This window comes from Staurois parvus, unplaced genomic scaffold, assembly GCF_062004578.1.
Source record: "Staurois parvus isolate SC_StPar_1 unplaced genomic scaffold, SC_StPar_1.0 ptg001349l, whole genome shotgun sequence".
Taxonomy (NCBI): domain Eukaryota; kingdom Metazoa; phylum Chordata; class Amphibia; order Anura; family Ranidae; genus Staurois; species Staurois parvus.
In genome coordinates, this window is record NW_028319145.1 from 2,434,790 (window position 1) to 2,454,664 (window position 19,875).

Sequence of the window (19,875 nt, forward strand, 5' to 3'; positions counted from 1 at the left end):
CACTGGCTGTGATTGACATCAGCAAGAGCCAATGGCTCCCACTGCTGCCTCTGTCTAGTGAGGAGAGAAAGAGATTCTGCTCTCATGCACATCACTGAATTGAAATTGGGTTTAGGTAAGTATTTGGGGGGCCGTGGGGAGCACAAGTTTTTTTTTTTTTTTTACCTTTTAATGCATAGTCTTCTTCTTTAGGGTAAAAAACCTTCTACCTTTAGAAACACTTTTAAAAAATTTTGAACAAAATTCTACTAGTGTATGGTGCTTACTAGCTTCATGGTGCCTGTAAACTGGAAATGATGGACTTTGAGAGGTTTGTCTATCCCCTTATATGTCTCTCACTCCTGGGACCAACTATGACTTTTGTCTCTGACACATTAATATGGTCAACCTGTTATCTGTGGAGAACGGGGAACTTTTACTGACAAATAATAGAGATTGTCCAAAAAAGCACTCCCGATATCTGTGACTGCTCCTCTTATACAGTTGTCACAGATGTCCCCATGTGAAGATTTCCCTTCACCTGTGACATCTTCAAAATTTTGGTTTAACCATGACTTCCTGTCTCAGGACATTGGGCACTCGACAAATCGAGAATAAATCTCCCCAGTGGGGACACAGAGAGCAATAAAAACCTTACAGGGTTCCTCAATCTTTTCAACACCCCCACTAATCATCGCAGCCAGTTTTTCGATGTATTTGTTTTCTGCATCTTTTCAAACATGTTAGTGAAAGCATGGCTGGCATGGACTCATCCAGGGCTAGCGACCAGCATAACATTTCTTTTTTCATTTTATTACAAAGGTGTACTGATCCAAGTGTCTCGTATTTCATCTAGTGCCTAAGCCACTCACCAATTGTTCTAGATGGTTTTTTTTTTTTTTGTTTTTATGATATTGCAAGGGGGGGAGATGTGAAATGTGAACTCCATTATTAGATCCTGCCCAATCTGTCTTATTAATAGTCTGCAGCATGACAAGCTGGCCATGAGCACTCATCATTCACCCACACAACAGACGTGGTCTGTCAACATCCAGTTGATGGACAGTACATGTGGCCTTGACTTCTTACTACAGAAAGCCTTCTGGAAGGGATAGATGAGATCCCTTTCTGTCATAGCCCAGAGCTCCCTTGTTTATGTTAATGAAGAGTCAAGGCTCTACTGACACTCAGAACACTGTAGCCCGGATCAATTCTATTGCTGAAGCTCAGACTGGGCAACACTTAAGTGCTTTTATCTTTTTTTGAACACTTTAATAAACTTGGAGCAGACTGACTCTCTGTTTTATAGTGAGAGCAGAATAGACAGATAAGCCATAACATTATGACCACCCACCTGATTTGAGTAGGTCCACCAAAAGCAGTCCTGACCGTTGAGGCATGGACTCCTCTAGACCTCTGAAGGTGTCTGGCACCAAGCCATCATTAGCAGATCCTTTAAGTCCTGTAAATTGTGAGGTGCAGCCTCCATGGATTGGACTTGTTTTTGCAAAACATCCCACAGATGCTTGATTTGATTGAGATATGCAGAATTTGGAGGCCAAGTCAATACCTCAAACTAGTTGTGTTCCTCAAATCATTCTGGAACCGATTTTGCAGTGTGGCAGGGTGCATTATCCTGCTTAAACTGGTCACTGCCATCAGGGAATAACATTTCCATGAAGGGGTGTACTTGGTCAGCAATAATGTTTAGGTAGGTATTACATGTCAAGTAACATCCATATGAATGGTAAGGCCCAAGGTTTCCTAGTAGAACATTGCCCAAAATATCACACTTCCTCCACTGGCTTGCCTTCTTCCCATACTGCATCCTGGTGCCATCTCATCCCCAGGTAAGCAATGCGCACACATCTGGCCATCCACATGAAAAGAAAATGTGATTCATCAGACCAGGCTACCTTCTTCCATTACTCTGTGGCCCAGTTCTGATGCTCACATGCCCATTGCAAGCACTTTTGGCTGTGGACATGGATCAGCATGGGCACCCTGTAAGGTCTGCGGCAATGCAGCCCAGATCACAACAAACTGCAATGCCCATTTTCTGCTTTCAGCACATTAACTTCAGGGACAATATATGTACTTGCTGCCTAATATATCCCACCGACTCTCAGATGCCATTGTAACAAGATAACCGATGTTATTCATTTAATCTGACAGTGGTCATAAAGTTATGGCTGATTAGTGTATTTATCCAATGCAAGGGGAAGGTGCAAGTGAAACTGAAGTGTGAGTGTAATGCAATCCAGCAAATACTGCATCTGTGCTTGGTCAGAAAGTCCAGTCAGTTTATTATTTATGTGATTTCATAATGTGGATATAATGCACTTCAGACAGATTTCACACTACTCTTCCCCAGTGCAGTGGGTAGGTCTGCTTCCTAATCTCTGTGCTTTGTAACTTTCCCTCTCGGATTATTTTCTTTACCTGATCATTAATTTCACTGTGTTATACAGCATGGATCATAGTCAGTGGCGTCCCTAGGCGGGTGCGGGGGGTGCGCCCCACACCGGGTGACACCGGACCCTCTCCACGAGCTCCACAAAAAGGAAAGTTTTAAAGCAAGCTGACGATCCCCGCAAGATCGATTGGATCTGCGAATTGAGCATAATGGATCAGAGTCCAATCCATTATGCTCCCCAATCCGCAGATCCGATCCATCTTGCGGGGGTTGTCGGCTTGCAACCTATACAGAGTTAACTGATCTAGGTAAGGCTGTGCAAGATTCGGGATTTGTCTGTCACCAGAAAATACGGCTGGGATAGCAGGAACCTCCTCCATCTGACATCACTTCTCGAGCATGTGCATACCGGACCGCTGTTGAAAGATCAGTTAACCCCGTATAGGTTGCAATCTGACGATCCCCGCAAGATGGATCGGATCTGCAGATTGGGGAACAAAATAGTTCGGACTCCGATCCATTATGCTCCATCCTCAGATCCCGTTCATCCTGCGGGGATCGTCGGAGGGGTGACACCAAGTGTTACACCAACCGTAGGGACGCCCCTGATCATAGCAATTGTTTACTCTTCGTATCCACTGCTAATTTATGATGGTGTTGCTCTTTCATAGCAAAAAGAAACTGTGTATGATATATGGCAAGTGGACGGAGTGCTTATGGAGTATAGATCCTTCTACATATGAGGCTTACAAGAAATCAGAAAAGAAAGGAGGTGAACCGAAGAAATATAAACAGGTGAGAGGTCTAAGTAACACTTAACCTGTTGTCGTCACCAAGACTGAAAATTGAAGACCACCTAAACTCCTTCCAAAGGCAGAGCAACTAGCCTCATAGACTCCTCCTCTGAACTTAATTCTGGAACACACGAACTTACTCAGAAAGCAGACATGAGAGAAATACTAGACACATCCCTTAGATACATGGCCACAAGATAGATCCCATGGACTGAGAAGGCGGGACAAGACAACCAAGACTCCTTTCAGGGCTTGGGAAGTGATAGATTAAAGGATAAATTTACCTTTGGGAACATGTCACATGTTACACCTGTTTTTATGGTGGAACATGTAACATGTTCCCGCTCCTGCAGCTCTTCCCCTGATCCCCCCCTTCCTGTGACAGCAGGCTGGGGATCTTCTCCTTACACGCTGTCAGAATTTGAAAAGAGCGCTGCCGTGCATGGCTCCACCTACACAGCTACGTCATTCATCAACAGAGTTTTGTAAATGAATGCCTACAAGTACCCACAGCCTTTGCTGCTGACGGCTTGTAATTCTAAATGAAATGTGAGGGCATTGGTGAGCGCTCTCGTAGTCCATTGAGCTTCCTAGACTGAAGTAACTGCCTGCCCGTATCAAAGGTACGGGCTGACAGCTACACTGACAGTCTGCAGGAGCCTGATGTACCTGCATTATGCTGATCGCACGTGTAGTGCTCTGCAGGCTCCTAAGAAGAAAAAAATAGTAAATTCATATTTTTTTTACCTGGAAAAAACTGTGCATTTATGATTTTTTCTTAAAAAAGGTGAGCTTATTCGTTACCTAGATTCTGAGAAGGAGGCTAGACTAATGAGACTTGTTCTTGTGTCCAAGAACTGAGAACATGACTTATTTGGAGGCTATGAATGTAAGACTTGACAACTGAGCTTCATACCTATGGCTGGCAAGTAAAGAATAGACTCACACTGAGAACAAAACATTTGATTTACACCATTTAGATTCATTTCCAAGCTTGAGATATAAGGGCTAGACCATCTAGACAGCTCTACAGGGATAACAAGGGGAGACTAGACCTTTGAGACTCATTGTCAAGACAAGTATCTTAAACTGGACCAGCTAGAGTCATTGCAGGGGTTGTGAAGCAATAGGAAGATCACATAGAATCAATCACTATGAAGTGAAGAATCGTTCATATAGACTACTGGGGGCTGAGAAATGGGTAAAAGATTTGGTGAAGTCACTGCTAAAAGTTTGAAAGGTCAACTCTAGACCAGTTAAACTCATTCCAAGGGGTGTGGAATACAGGACTTAGATTCTCGGGGCTTAGAAATGAGGTTATGCTACTTAAAACCCAGCTCCATGCCCATCCTCCTCATGGCCCCTGCTGACCGTATTTTTCTTTACGTTGCCAAGTCTTGTGATGTCACAAGGTCCTCTTCAGCTTTGCCTATTCTCTAGGCTGGGTGGTCCCTACTGATGTAGAGGGTGGCACTGATGGGATGACTTCAATGCCACTCTCTGCTCAGTACACTGTGAATAAAGGGTGGTGTAGTGCCATCACGCTGGAAGACTGTGGACATCTTGTGATACTTTGGGGGGACAGCTCTGAATTAAAGAGGAGTATTGCAGCCTGAGCTTCTTTGGGACCTTTATAATAAAAGTTTAGCCCAGAATTGGGTTTTAAGCTCACCTCCAGGATTTAGATGTGAGGAATGAACTACCTAAAGATATCTTCAAGGCAGTAAAGTAAGGAAAAGATTATTCACTTTCTCTCACACCTCATTGCAGAATGAAGAAACTCTGAATCCAGACAGTGACGAATCCGATGATATGCCAGAAATCCAGGAGACTGTGCAGGTCATACCTGGCAGTACCCTTCTATGGAGGATCAATAGTCGACCTTCAAACTCACCTCAGGTGAACACAGAACCTTTGTTTGATTTTTCTTTCATAATATTCTTTTATCATTTCTAGTTTCTCATAAGTATAACTCTTCCTGACCTGTACTAAATAACAAATCCAGACTTGGTAAACAATATGAGGTTCATTTACTAAAGACAATTAGATTATGCACTTTGCAAGTGCCTTTGCACTCTGCAAGGGCATTTTCTCCAAAGCTTAGTAAATGAGGGAATCTCTGATGACTTCCAATCTCCAATCATATGTAAGCAAAAATGCTTTTTTTTCTATTTTCTTTGCATGTTATTGGGTATTCTTTGCATGTTATTGAGTTTTCTTTGCATGTTATTTTGTATTTCTTGCATGTTATTAGGTATTCTTTGCATGTTATTAGGTATTTTTTGCATGTTATTGGGTATTCTCTGCATGTTATTGGGTATTCTCTGCATGTTATTGGGTATTCTTTGCATGTTATTGAGTTTTCTTTGCATGTTATTGGGTATTTTTTTGCATGTTATTTGGTATTCTTTGCATGTTATTGGGTATTCTTTGCATGTTATTGGGTATTCTCTGCATCTTATTGGGTATTCTCTGCATCTTATTGGGTATTCTCTGCATCTTATTGGGTATTCTCTGCATGTTATTGGGTATTCTCTGCATGTTATTGGGTATTCTCTGCATGTTATTGGGTATTCTTTGCATGTTATTGGGTATTCTTTGCATGTTATTGGGTATTCTTTGCAAAGTGAATTTTCACCTCATTTACTAATCTCTGGAGCAAACGCCCTTGCAGAGCGCAACTACACTTACAAAGCGTAGTCTGTTTGCCTTTTGTAAATCAACCCTTGTGTTTTTTTCTGCTGTGATTCAAATGATTTATATACAGGTCTACATCTTCTAACATTCTGATTTTTTTTTTTTCCTCCCAAGATGTACAATTTTACCCATTTCGCCGTGGCTCTTAATGAATTAGACAAAGACATGGTGGCAGTATTGGCTCCCACGGACTGCCGGCTAAGACCCGACATCAGATCCATGGAAAACGGGGATCTAGGTAAGTGTCTGGGTGGGTCACTTCTCTCATTTCCACTGGCATGATGCTGTAAATATTGTATTGGTTTATGCTGCAGATAGCATGGGGTTAATTGTTTTTGTATATGAATGTTTTTTGTTTTTTTTACAGATCAGGCTAGTAAAGAGAAGGAAAGGTTAGAAGAGAAACAGAGGGCTTCCAGGAGGGAACGAGCCAAAACAAATGAAGAATGGAGCACAAGGTATTGCATTTACAAATACATGTTGTGATTTCTGACTGGAGGGCAATAAGACTTGGAGTGACCCTGCAACCCGTAGATTTTAGGATTTCTTAAACCCCACGATCCTCGCTTCTCTACACTTAGCTATTTCTGATAACCTCAGTCAGAATCAGGTTTTGCTTTAAAGCCTGTGTAGTGCTGGCATGAAATGAACATAAAAACACAATAGCTGTTCAGGCATGTCTGATTTTGTGTGGCTACTCATGGCCTTCTCTCCTCTGTTCTTGCAGCTCAGGGTCACTAAAGAGTTTTAACTGAATGAGGCTCCAGCTTGGTTTGTTTTTTTGTTTTTTTTTGGGCTGGGTTTTTTTATGTAATTTCACAGTTAGTGGGGCAGAGAATAATTCCTTGCTTCCTCACTAAAGAACAGAATTAGAATTTGCAAATTGCTGCAGTTTGAATCCAATCGCTCAAAGGCTAAGTAATAATATGAATCCTGTTTTAATAAATAGTATTTCTAAAGTAATTGTTTCCAGTCAGCCAGCTAGAGAATTAACTTTCAAGTGGTTCTAAAGCCTTAAAACGGAGTTCCACCCAAAAGGGGAAGTTCCGCTTTAAAGATTGCTCCCCATTAAGGATTGTCACCTTTGGGGAGCGGGGGGGAACAGGTACCCGAATTTGACAGGTTCCCACTCCCGCTGCGAACGCCTAGGTTATCGGAAACGGAAGTTGTCCTCCTACCCTCCCTCCCCGTAGTCTTGTGGGACATGTGACAGGTCCCAGAAGACGACGGGGCCATTCAGGAAGCGCAGCGCTACTCACGCATGCGCAGTGGGAACCCGGCTGTGAAGTCGCAAGGTGTCACAGCCGGGTGCCCAAACTGAAGATGCCAGCCTGGAGCTTGGGCATGGAGCATGGAGCTTGGAGCTGGGTTTTAAGTAGCATAACCTCATTTCTAAGCCCTGAGAATCTACGTTCTGTATTCCACACCCCTTGGAACGAGTTTAACTGGTCTAGAGTTGACCTTTTTAAGCTTTTAGCAGTGACTTCACCAAATCTTTTACCCATTTCTCAGCCCCCAGTAGTCTATATGAACTATTCTTCACTGCTGACTTTTATTTTTTTTTCAGTGTGAGTGGAACTCTGCTTTAAGGTTTTTCATCTTAATGCATTCTATGCATTAAAGTTGCTGAAGTTTGGAGGAGGAGGAGGCGGCGAGCAGCATTTGTGTCTCTGTCTAAGATAAGATTGCTTTGAAGGGGATTTATTTCTGTATCGCCACAGTTATCCTGTCCTAGTCTCCTCTTGTCCTGTATGTTGATCTCTGCCTTCCGTCCTGTACAGGTGCACATGTAACCCGCTTCCTCTCTCTTCCAGGTGGTTTACACAGGGGACTAATGCGCACACTAAGACCGCGGACTGGATCTACACGGGAGGATACTTTGATAGAAAGTTTACGGACTGTCCCGACATTTATTGACACCCTCTTCTTTCCTTCTCCCCTCCTCCCTCCCTCCCTGGACTCCTCATATCTGACCTAGACACCATGTCGCCATTTGCACCGGAGCTGCGGCTCGCTAACTGTGTCTGTGGGGAGCGGGTGTACATTTAGATATATTTATAGATGTATATGCACCTCCTTATTTTTTTTTTTTTTTTTCTTTTGAAAACATTTTAGGAAACGTTATTGTTCAGCAATCAGGGAATTAATTATATAACTATTTTTGGTTGCCAAAAAAAATAAAATGAAAGCATGGGTTTGTATATGCCAGCGTACATATCTGTGTATAGGGGCGCACAGGTTTTGAATTGTAGCCAGCAGTGCGGGAACCTTTAACCATTTCTTTGCAGTTTTTTGTTTTGTTTTTTTAATGCTAATTGTAATTTTAGGACATGTTTTAAGTGCCTGTCTGTCACCTTGTCCTTCTTGGGTGGTAACTTCAGCTGTTGGGGTGAAGCCTCATAACTAACTTTCCAAAGCTGACATTTTCATTTTGAATGGATGTGATTGTGTTGAATTGACCATTGGCTTCTTTCACCTCTTTGAGTCTAGAGGTGGGGTCTCGGCACACAGGTTCTCAGCTCCACCCACTGTCACAATCATTTCCTTGGGGGTCTCACTCTCATAGCTAGATCCTCCAAGAATGCAGCTGAAAGAAGGGGACGCCGTGGCCATGCTGGGAGGCTCAACTGGAAACTCCAAATGAAATATTGCATTGCTATGAGGAGTAGTACAGTACTTTGACCCACCAATATCAACCCGTATGTAAAATCAGTTTTGAGTAGGGTTTGCTAAGTAAGGGCTTTGCTATACAATTGATTTTTGGTGGTACTGTTACAAATGATGTAAAGATATCTGCACACAGAGAATGGGGTTGCTGCTACCGACTTCATCTTCTAAAAAATGCTAATTGCTGCAACTGGAAACAAGCATACAGATCAGGTGTTCAGATATCACTGGCTGCATATTTGTTCCGGAAACTTTACAGCATAACCCCAGCTAAATACTCAGTTGCAATACATCTATTTCAACTATTACGCCTTCCACTTGGTCACTTGTTGGCCACTGCCACACTGCATGTGCAGGATAGTGACGTCACTCCTGCAGATTTCTGTGCCTGCTGCCCGTTTATTCCATCGATAAAAATCCTCTTCACGCTGCTTATGTCCTCTCAGGACTCTCCTCTCCTGTAAGCTTGCCAAAATGCCTCCCCCCCAGGGGCGGACTGACCACTTGGAAACTGGGGCACTGCCCGAGGGCCCGGGGTCAGTAGGGGGCCCCATGAGATGCCCCTGGTACCCTTTTTCATAGGCTTTTTTGAGTTTGGGCAAGGACACAGGGGCCCCATAATCCCCTATTGACTGGGGGCCCCATGAGTTGTCAGTCCGCCCCTGCTTTCAGTGCCTGAAATATGTTGGATTGACAGCGCTGGCAATGCAGTAAGGCCTAATTGGTATGCAGTGCAGATCCTCCTAGCCTGAATCCTGCTGTGCAGGGGATTGTGAGAGGATAATAGGAGTAAGATTTTAGGCCATTGCAGTATCTTAAGATACATTTCATTTTTTAAGGATTGCTTATGTGTGTGTTTGTATGTATGTTTGTATGTATGTATGTGTGTGTTTGTATGTATGTATATTTGCCTGAAGTTTCACTTTATTGTTTGGGTTAACTTGCACAAAATTAGGAAGGATTAGGACCCTTTAACATTGAAACTCTAGCCATTTTTTTTCTGGTTTTGGGTAAACTGAGGAAGGGTTGCGATATCTGTCTGTTTTTTATTGCTTTAGGTGTCAGTGTGGTGAGGACAGAAAGTGGGGGGAAATTCAAGCCTTTACAGTTGTCACCAGAATTGGTGCCATCTGTTAAAGGTGGTATTTCCCCTGACTTCGGGGAGCTTTCCATTCACTTTCTTATGTGTCATTAGGACAAGGACTGTCAGGAAACCTCCAGGGGTACTAACCCAAACCCTGGAGAAACCCTGCAAATGACCCATGGATCTCTAACATGTACTCACTTCTCTGTCTTAGGGATGGACAGGTCTTTGGACCCCAGGTGTCCAGCCTGCCTAAAGAAAATGATGGCTGGTGTTGTTTTCAATTACCGCTCTTTTTTTCAACGAAAGCACAAGTTCCCTAACTGCTTTAATGAGCCCGCTGTCCCTGGCTGCTGAATTGTACAGTCATTTGTCCATCCGTATCCTCTATACCTTTATTGTACTGTTCTTGGTGTACTATGTTTTACTTGATTGATCAGTTTTTTTGGCCTGCACAATAGAGCTACTGAACGCTGCTTTCAACTCCAAGCCCCATTTATTGACGTGTCAATCCATGGACTTTTAATGAGACGTGCGCAGGTACTTTATGGACAATGACGAGTGATCTGGTGCAAGATGCGATGAAATTTAAACAGCCACTCCACCCAGCCCTTCACCCTGAGGGAAAAGTAAAACAGGCATACATGCAGTACCTTTTATGTGTGGTCCTAAATAGATCCTCTATATAGGTCCTCTTACCAGGTCCCAAATATGTTCAGAGCACTCCTGTCTAACCGCTGGCTGGTATTTATTTTTGTTTACACAGCACACACTAGTAATAACCTCATGAGTACCTCTACATTTGCAATTGATTATTGGGTGCAGTACAGTCTTTGAGCCAGCAGGAAGCGCTGCTTATATTCGCAGTCTACTCTAGTAATCCAGAGTAGTATAGAGAGCATCACCTGCTGGCTGAGAGCGGTTCCTGCAGCCATATATATTGTTTCCAAAGCCAATGTATGCTTACTTTGTATAAAGTTGTCATGAAAATAGATGTCTGTTCCTATAAATTTACTTGCAATCTTGAATGTGTGTTGTGATGGATTGGATATGGTTTTGTATCACTGATTAATGTGATAGAGGGTTGTTTAATGGCTTTGTATTTTGGATTTTTTTTTCCCCTGGGTTTAACACTGGCAGCCCACAGTGGATTACAGTCTAATAATCCAACTACACTTACATGGACACAGTGAGGCCAGTTAGGTTGAAAGTGGTCCCTTCATACGGCTAAATTCCACACTGCAGATTGAACATGATTCCAGTTGTACAAGGCAAGAAGAGTAGCCACTCTGTATTACACTGAGAGTTGTTGAGGCTTTTTGGCAAGGGATGTCTCAAGCTAAAGCAGGCCATAGATGATACAATTTTCTGTCCTTCCTCTACAGGTTGCAGGAAGGAAAATTGCTGTATTTCCCCCATCAACACAGTCAATGTTAATGGAGAAATGCCTCCCGTGGAGCTGTTGTCTTCTGCCGGTGGGGATCCTTCCCTGCTGGCAGAACACAATGATCACTGCAACTTTACATGAAAATCGCTGTACTTCCCCCATCAACACAGTCAATGTTAATGGAGAAATGCCTCCCGTGGAGCTGTTGTCTTCTGCCGGTGGGGATCCTTCCCTGCTGGCAGAACACAATGATCACTGCAACTTTACATGAGTTTAAAACCTATTAGAAATAAAAGCAAAAAATAATTTGTATAGAAAGGGCTTCCGGAGCTGTAACATCACAGGAAAAAGGATTGGATTAACTTGTATCCATTCCAGCATAATTCTGCCGGCAGTAATCGCATGCATGAATCTGATAGGCTGGTTGTGCTGAAGTCAATTGATGATTCAACTTCAGTACAACCAGCCTGCCTAGAGAGCAGTGGTTCTCAACCTGTGGGTCGCGACCCCTTTGGGGGTCGAACGACCCTTTCACAGGGGTCGCCAAAGACCATCAGAAAACACATATTTCCGATGTGTAAAGAGCAGCTACTGTGTAGAAAGCAGCTACTCTGTTAAAAGCAGCTACTGTGTAGAAAGCAGCTGCTGTGTTGAAAGCAGCTACTCTGTTAAAAGCAGCTACTGTGTTGAAAGCAGCAGTATTGGAGGTAAAACGACACTCATGAATTATAATTACTGGGTAAATAATTTTATGGTTGGGGGTCACCACAACATGAGGAACTGTATTAAAGGGTCACGGCATTAGGAAGGTTGAGAACCACTGCTATAGAGGCATTGAATCTTGGCCGATCCCTGCTGAACCTGCCGAGATTCGATTCATCTATGGTCGGCTTAAGTCAGCCTTTGTCCCTGCTCTGGACAGGTTAGTTCAAACTTCCCTTTGTTCCTCACTTGTTTTTGTGTAGGATTTCAAGGCATGCTCAATTCATCTGGGAGATACATTCCTACCAATGCATTCTGAGTCCTCCTTGCCTTGTTCAGCTTTTTACAAGATAGCCATTTCTCCATGTGAATGAGCCGTGGCTTCATTGGAGGGCGCTGCCTGAGCTCCATCCTCCTTGCCCTATCATGGAGAATACACCCAGCAATTTGCTGTACGCCGCTTACATTTGTCACCCTAATAGCCCATAACCCTTTGCAATAGTTAATGTAGATTGGGCGCCAGAGAACAGTCCAAAAACTCTGATCATATCTTCCCATCACAGGTTGGTACAAAATATGCTAAATGAAGCCATCCATCCAAAACTGAAATTTTAAGGCTGATTAACCCCATAGCTGTCATATTAGATCTCCCAATCTCTCTGCATGACTGCACACATCTGCCTTTCCTCTGTAGTCTACACGTAGAACTGATATTCTATTTAGAATGGCAAAATACAGATTCTTTATACAAAATCTCTACATTCTTCTTTTCAAAAATACCAAATACATTCTTCCTGTGAACATAGCCCCATACGGCTTTATGTGTATATAATGTGTGTATGTATATAATCTATATACACTACGAAATCAGTCATATTTTTGTAGCTGTGTTCAAGAAGCAGATAAGTGGCTGCTAGCCCACCGATAAGGTAGAGCTTTTTTTTTTTTTCTACGAGCTATTTTGTGGAAGCTTTTTTGATAAGATGTAAAGAGCGAGGATGCGCAGTAGTCCGTAGGTTATAAGAGAATAATTCAGATTGCTTTAGGCTGCTGCACTTTATTCAATAAAGCCCAATGCTTTCAAAGACGAGAGGTGGGACTGTAAAATAAACAAGTCCGATCTGCTTTGAAGCTTGCCGTTGCAGATTAAAAAGAAACTGTCAGCAGAGAAATATGAACGTATTCTTCGAGGTGCTTGTTATCTATCCTTTGCGATGTGGCGCTTTCCCAGGGCAAGCATGCAGATTCGTGTTCCGGGTTAATGACTCGCTAAATAGTGGCCCAAAGATAAAAAATAATGGCCCTATAGCATGTACCTAAAAAAAAAAACAAGTCCGTGAACGAATCTGCCATATTTTTGTGATGACAGGCTCCCTTTTAGGACCCAAGGTCAGAGAATCAGGTCGTACATTACTGTGATCTGGTGTGCTGCTGCTATTTGTACATGATATAAATGTAATGGTAATATCGACATGGCTAGATACCCAACCATTGTGATTGTAGAGCCAGAAGAGTCAAGCTATAGTTGACTTTAAGGCCGGCCCTAACCGCCATTCCTTTTAGCTGCCAAGAGCAAAGATAAATACTTGGGACTTCCAGTTATGAGGACCGTGTGCCCCTATCCCTACACACAACAGCACTGGCGCTTGGTAAATTGCTATTCAATGGCTGTCACATAAGGGTCCCAACTTGGATCCTGTACTAGGTGCCCACTTTATGCTCCTGGTAGCCAAACAGAGCCGTTTGGCGGTGAACTGAAGGTAAGTATGTGCAACCTGTTGGGGCTGCCATTAAAGTGAACTTGTTGTTTTGCCTTGCGTAAGAAAAGAAGAGATTGAGTTAAAGGCCCATTCACACTTGCATAGTTAAAGGAAACTTCTAACAAACTAAAGTCGGCCACAGATGGATTGAAATTTGGCTGGTTCAGCAAGGACCCACCGAATTTTGATCCATCTTTGGGCAGGCTGGTTGTATAGAAGTCGATCGTCAAGCTTTGTATTCTGCCGGCAGAGAAGGCTCCTTGCCAGCAGAGAAGGCTCCTTGCCAACAGAAAACAATGGCACATCAGGAGGATTTACCCATCCACATCAAATGTGTGGATGAGGGAATTGATGCATTCTTTTTCAGGCTGAATGGAAAGAAAAGTATAGTGTATGGCCTACCGAAGTATGGAGGCAAGCATTGCTGACTTCTCCCTAAAATAGATACCTGGCTGTCATGCTGGTTTAATAGCTCCATGGCTTTGTGAGTTAGACCTGGAAATATGCAAACGAGAAACTCCGCTTTTTCTTCTCTGCATTCCTGTTCAGTGACTTGTTTTGCAATGAGAAATAGCCAGGCAGTTAGTGTTTTGTAGACAGTTAGTGTTTTGTAGGCAGTTAGTGTTTTTTAGGAGGTCAACAATGGTGGATCCTTATAGTTTTCCAGTAACAATTTTCTTTAATTGTCAGTTTGCTGCATCCAGAAACTGTGGCCAATCATTTCCCACAGATCCAGCGATCAGCAATATGTTTTCATGGGGGGCCAATTATAGAAAGCTTTTTACTTCTGTAAAATAGCTATTTCCCATACACTTGTTTTCTGTAGCCATGAATACTGCATGTAAAACATATGCACAGTATGTTTTATGTGTGTTTAATGCAAAATCAGGAAGTATACTCCATGAAAACAACACACCTTGACATACGTAAAACATGAATAATATAAAAAAAATGCTAAAGCTGAACTCCAGGCAAACTGCAAAATACACAGATAAAATACAGTACATCTGTAAGAGCTGTTTTACCTGCCAAAGATGTGTATCTCTTACAATTTACACAGCTCTTCCGCACAGCCAGCCTGTAGACCTGATCTTTCACTACTGCAGTTATGTAATACAACTAGGTCTCGTACCTCCCCCTGCCTGCGATTGGATAATGAAGGAGAAGCAACAGACCAGTTAGCGTGTCTCTTTCACTCTGCTGTCACGTCTTGTCAGACTATTCCTTGTTAGCACCGCAGCACAGCTGACTGGGTCTTTGAGCAGCTTCTCCCTTTCCCAGTCTGAGCTCTTCTGTACAGAGGACGGCAGGAACCTGATGCCAAATCAGATTTAGGTACAAACACTATTTTAAGCACTCTTAATGATTTTTAGATGATTGTATACCTGAATCGGCATATGTTATGTGCCAGGAGTTCAGCTTTAAATCCGATGTATAGGTATGTATATTCCTAAGCTCATAAGAACAGTACAAATGCAGCTGTGATGACTACACATACGTATCCAGGGGCGAACTGACCATTCGGAAACATGGGTGCTTGCCCACACTCAAACCACACCCAAAAAAGCCTATGAAAGGAACTCAGGCCCCATGAGATGCCCCTGGTACCTTTCATAGGCTTTTTTGGGTGTGGTTTGAGTGTGGGCGAGCACACAGGGGCCCTGTGATCCCCTATTGCCCGGGGGCCCCATGAGTTGTCAATCGGCTCCTGTACCTCTCAGACAATTTATTAAATGTCCAATTTAATTTTCTTTCCACCGAGACACAACCTTAGGAAATGTGCACACGTATTGTCACCAGCAAACACTCAACAGAATGTGGAGTCTTGCCCTCTTTGCCTGGCAATAGATATCATAAACTTACATCTTTCCTGTCCTGGAATCTTTTTTTTTTTTTTTTTAATTTATTTTATAAAACCTAAATGTTCTTTAAAAAAAAAAAAGGAATCTAATTGAAACCAATGAATTTATTCTGACGCTCTTATCTATATGTTTTTTGTTTGTTTTTGTTTTTTCTTTGCAAACTGTCTCTGAATAGTGACATATACGGTGGTTGTGTACATAGACGATGAAGCTGGCAATGTCTGTATTTAATGTCCATCTTAATGTAGCTTGTATCATTTTGTGTCAAAATAGACAAATTGGTGTATACACTTGTATAAACGACAACTGTGCAACAAAGCAATATTTAAATTATATTAAGCCAATGAATTTAAATACAGAAGGTTTTTATAGTAAAGGGGGGGAGGGGATCTGAAACTGATAAACTCACTAACTTTAGGGTTGAAACAGGGTTTATTAAAGATAGTTGTGACAAAAATGTATCTCACTTGTCTGGTGTCCATCCGTTTTCTAATGCCTTTCTCTTGTTCTGCTTAGCCGCTCGTGTGAATGTGTCTGATAACTGCATGATACCAGGCCTGTAGGCCTAGAAAAGGAGGTACAATATCCAGGGTGAACACAGCAGGTAGTCATGTGTCTACAGCAGTACTGGTCAACTTTCTTCATATAGGGAAACCTGACATCCCCAATAAGCCACACATAATATTCAGTGAATGTAGTGCTACAGGAAGATGTCAGAGACTGCAGACAAATAGGATATGGTCAGGGACTAGAGGTTTGCTACCTGAGATGATCAGAAACTGCTAACGTGCTAGGAGTTGTTGGAGACTGCGGACTGCTTCAGGAGGCATAGACTGAAACAGGGGCGAACCAGTGGCGGACTAACTATTCAAGCACTCGGGCACTGCCCGAGGGCCCAGGGTCAGTAGGGGGCCCCATGAGATGCCCCTAGTACCTTTCATTAGCTTTTTTGGGTGTGGTTTGAGTGTGGGCAAGGAAACAGGGGCCCCGTGATCCCCTAGTGCCTGGGGGCCCCATGAGTTCTCAGTCCGCCCCTGGGGCGGACTGACCATTTGAAAACTCGGGCACTGTCCGAGGGCCCGGGGTCAGTAGGGGGCCCCATGAGATGCCCCTAGTACCTTTCATGGGCTTTTTTGGGTGCGGTTTGAGTGTGGGCAAGGAAACAGGGGCCCCGTGATCCCCTAGTGCCCAGGGGCCCCATGAGTTCTCAGTCCGCCCCTGGGGCAGACTGACCATTTGGAAACTCAGGCACTGCCCGAGGGCCCGGGGTCAGTAGGGGGCCCCATGAGATGCCCCTGGTATCTTTTGCATAGGCTTTTTTGAGTTTGGGCAAGGACACAGGGGCCCCATGATCCCCTATTGCCCGGGGGCCCCTTGAGTTGTCAGTCCGCCCCTGGACTGGAAACACATTACATGAGACTGCTGGAGAGCACTGCTATTACAGGGCAATAGGAAAACATGTATGCAGGGGCAGAGGCTAGACACTAGGAGAAGGGGATTTACCAAAACTGTGCAGTAAACTCAGAATCAGGAGCAGCCGTGCATGGGAACCAATCAGCTTCTAACTTTAACTAATTCAGTTAAAGCGATTCTAAAGCGTATTTTTTTTTTTTTTTCGGAAAATAACAAACATGTCTACACTTACCTGCTGTGTGCTGTGGTTTTGCACAGAGCAGCCTGGATCCTCCTTGGGTCCCCCGCAGGCTCTCCTGGCTCCTCCTGTCTGTCGGGTGCCCCCACAGCAAGCAGCTTGTTATGGGGGCACCCACTGCTCTGTGCATCCATTCACACACAGAGCTGTGGCTTGTCCCAGCCCCCTCTCTCTTCTTATTGGCTGTAGCAGGAGCCAATGGCAGAGACCTGAGATGGCTAAGGCTGTCATTCACATCGCTGGATCACGATGAGGCTCAGGTACTGTAAGTATTGAGGGGGCTGGGGGCACTGCTGCATACAGGTTTTTTACCTTCATGCATAGAATGCATGAAGGTAATAAAAAACCTTTCAGCCTTTACAACCGCTTTAAGCTTTGACAATAAAACCTGGAAGCTGATTGGTTTCTATGCAGAGCTGCACCAGATTTTGCACTCTCCAGTTTTAGTAAGCGTATTATTATACAGGATTTATATGGCGCCAACAGTTTGCGCAGCGCTTTACAATATAAGGGAGACAATACAATTACAATACATTTCAGTACAGAAGGAATAGAAGGGCCCGGCTCGTGGAGCTTACAATCTAAAGGATACTCCATTCATAATCTTGGCAAGATGGAGAAGCAAGAAGTAACATACTTCACTTTACTGGGGAAAATACTACTCCCCAAATAAAAAGTCTAGGCATTTAGTCATGTGATTGTTGTAGGAGGGTCAGAGTTATTATTATACAATATTTATATGGTTTGCTCAGCGCTGTACACTACAATGGGAGACAGTACACGAGACAGTACAGGAACAATACAATTCCATACACGACGGGTTTGAGGGCCCTGCTCCTTGGAGCTTACAATCTAGGAGAGTTCAAACGGGCTAGTCATATCCTTTAACAGATATCATGCGAGCAAAGGCTTTTACTCTGTATTTTTTACATTGTTGAAGGTAAATCTATACCTTGCCTGTGTGGGCCTCCTGTTAATACCAGCCCCTGCAGCGCCTGGTACTTATTTTCTCTTCATTTTTCTGCTGCTGTATTCTCTAAGAAAAGAAGCCCTGTCTAAGCTCCAAGTAGTGACAGGGTTGAGGATTTGTGTGGTTGCCCCAGTGGCACAGGACTGAATGTCTCAGCATCCAATTGCCAGGCACCAATGCTATTGGGTGACATGGACTGAGTCACGTGCTCCCTCCTATATACAGGTATTAGGATTGTCGCGTTGCTCTTCCAGACGAACAGTATTGCAAGCTAGCAAAGGTTAAGTTAAAGCTGAGATGCAAACTGTTTAAAGAAGGGGTGCTCAAACTTCTAAACAAAGGTCCAGTTTATTGTTCTTCAGACCTGGGGAGGCAGACTCTTGGGAGTAGAAAGAGTCCTGACTTCCGTGGAACAAACAATGCCACATCTTTGGTATCATTGGGAAGAATAGCACCCCATCGTGACTCTCATTGGGGCCCATCATTGATGTCATTGGGAGGAATTGTGACCTGTTATTGGAAGTTATTCTGCCCCTTTTAATGGTGTCAGTGGGGGGATTTATGCCCCATTGTTGGTATCGGTTGAAAAAATAGAGCCCCAAGGGCCAGATAAAAGTGGGCAAATGGCCACATCTGGCCCCCTGGTCGCAGTTTGGAGACCACCTTCTTTACAGTGTTACTAAACCCAGGACCCCACATTCACTATATCTGGTCTCCCACAGAACATGAAATACAATTATTTTAGTAAATATCAACTGATAAATACCTTTTCTCATTAGCTGTTAGAGCAGTCTTTGACTTTTATAAGCGTCAAGCAAAGCGCTGGTTAAAGCTTGGAGGAGGAGGCTGCAGAACCCCTGACCCTCTGTCTGGACAGCGCTGATTGGCCCTGTGCTGATCACATGCACACTTCCTAGAAGAAAAAAAAAACCACTAGCAGTACACACTGAACTGATCAGGTGCAGCTTGCCCCCAAGGCAATCAAGACATGGATTGGATATAGTAGAAGAGGAGGATCAGAGAAGACAGAAGCCTTTTTACACAATGCAGAGGATTAATCCCTTAGGTTCCACAGTGAGTATTACAAGCATGCTTTACTGTTGTGGGTTTAATAACACTTTTTAAGTATATTCCTTGGTAACTACACTAGATAAAAATCTACTTTGTGAGCACTAACTACCTTTACAAACCTATATATAACCAGGGGCAGACTGACCATTTGGAAACTCGGGCACTGCCCGAGGGCCCGGGGTCAGTAGGGGGCCCTATGAGATGCCTATGAGGTACCTTTTTCATAGGCTTTTTTGAGTTTGGGCAAAGACACAGGGGCCCCATCATCCCCTATTGCCCGGGGGCCCCATGAGTTGTCAGTCCGCCCCTGGATATAACCTTGAAAAGTAGCAGTGACACTATCTGTGTGCTGAGATCAGAGCTGTGGGAGGGGCCCAGCTGACCCACCTTCTTCAGGCTGCCTACAAAAAACACGAGGGGGACAGATACAAGATCAGCCACCATGCGCAAGATGAGAGAGAGCAGCAGTGACAGGCTTTTATTACAGGACACTCCAACCCAGAGAAGGTTTGAACTGGATTACTGCACTGATTTAGAAAAAATACACAAAGGACACCACTATTCAAGTAGAGCAGGACATACACCTAGATACATTTGGCTGGTTCCTCTTGAGGCAGCCAAAATGCACTTTGTGGGTGGTCCTGTCTGCTCTCTCCTGTTCAACATCCTTAGATTTAAAGATATAAGGAGCCGGCCAGAAATTTGTTGGTCAAATAGCATCTGCATCCAATCAGAAGCAGTTACTGTTCAGGTATTCCGACAGCCAGCAGCAGTCTGTCAGAGAACAAAAGCCCAACAGAGGAATTTGTCCATCCATGCTGTTTAGGTATGGCCA

At 43.6% G+C, this 19,875-nt stretch overlaps 1 protein-coding gene across 4 annotated transcripts in view; it reads left to right on the top strand.

Moving 5' to 3' along the window:
* The window catches only part of OSBPL2 (oxysterol binding protein like 2), a 149,146-nt gene extending 133,337 nt beyond the window's left edge, over positions 1-15,809 (top strand). For all 4 annotated transcript variants that reach the window (XM_089661518.1, XM_089661521.1, XM_089661520.1 and 1 more), the window contains exons 10-14: positions 3,067-3,190; positions 4,960-5,088; positions 6,001-6,124; positions 6,254-6,344; positions 7,701-15,809. In XM_089661518.1, coding sequence (XP_089517644.1) covers positions 3,067-3,190; positions 4,960-5,088; positions 6,001-6,124; positions 6,254-6,344; positions 7,701-7,803 — 571 coding nt within the window. In that variant the 3' untranslated portion in view covers positions 7,804-15,809. The remainder of the gene's footprint in view (positions 1-3,066; positions 3,191-4,959; positions 5,089-6,000; positions 6,125-6,253; positions 6,345-7,700) is intronic.
* The last annotated feature ends 4,066 nt before the right edge of the window (positions 15,810-19,875 follow it).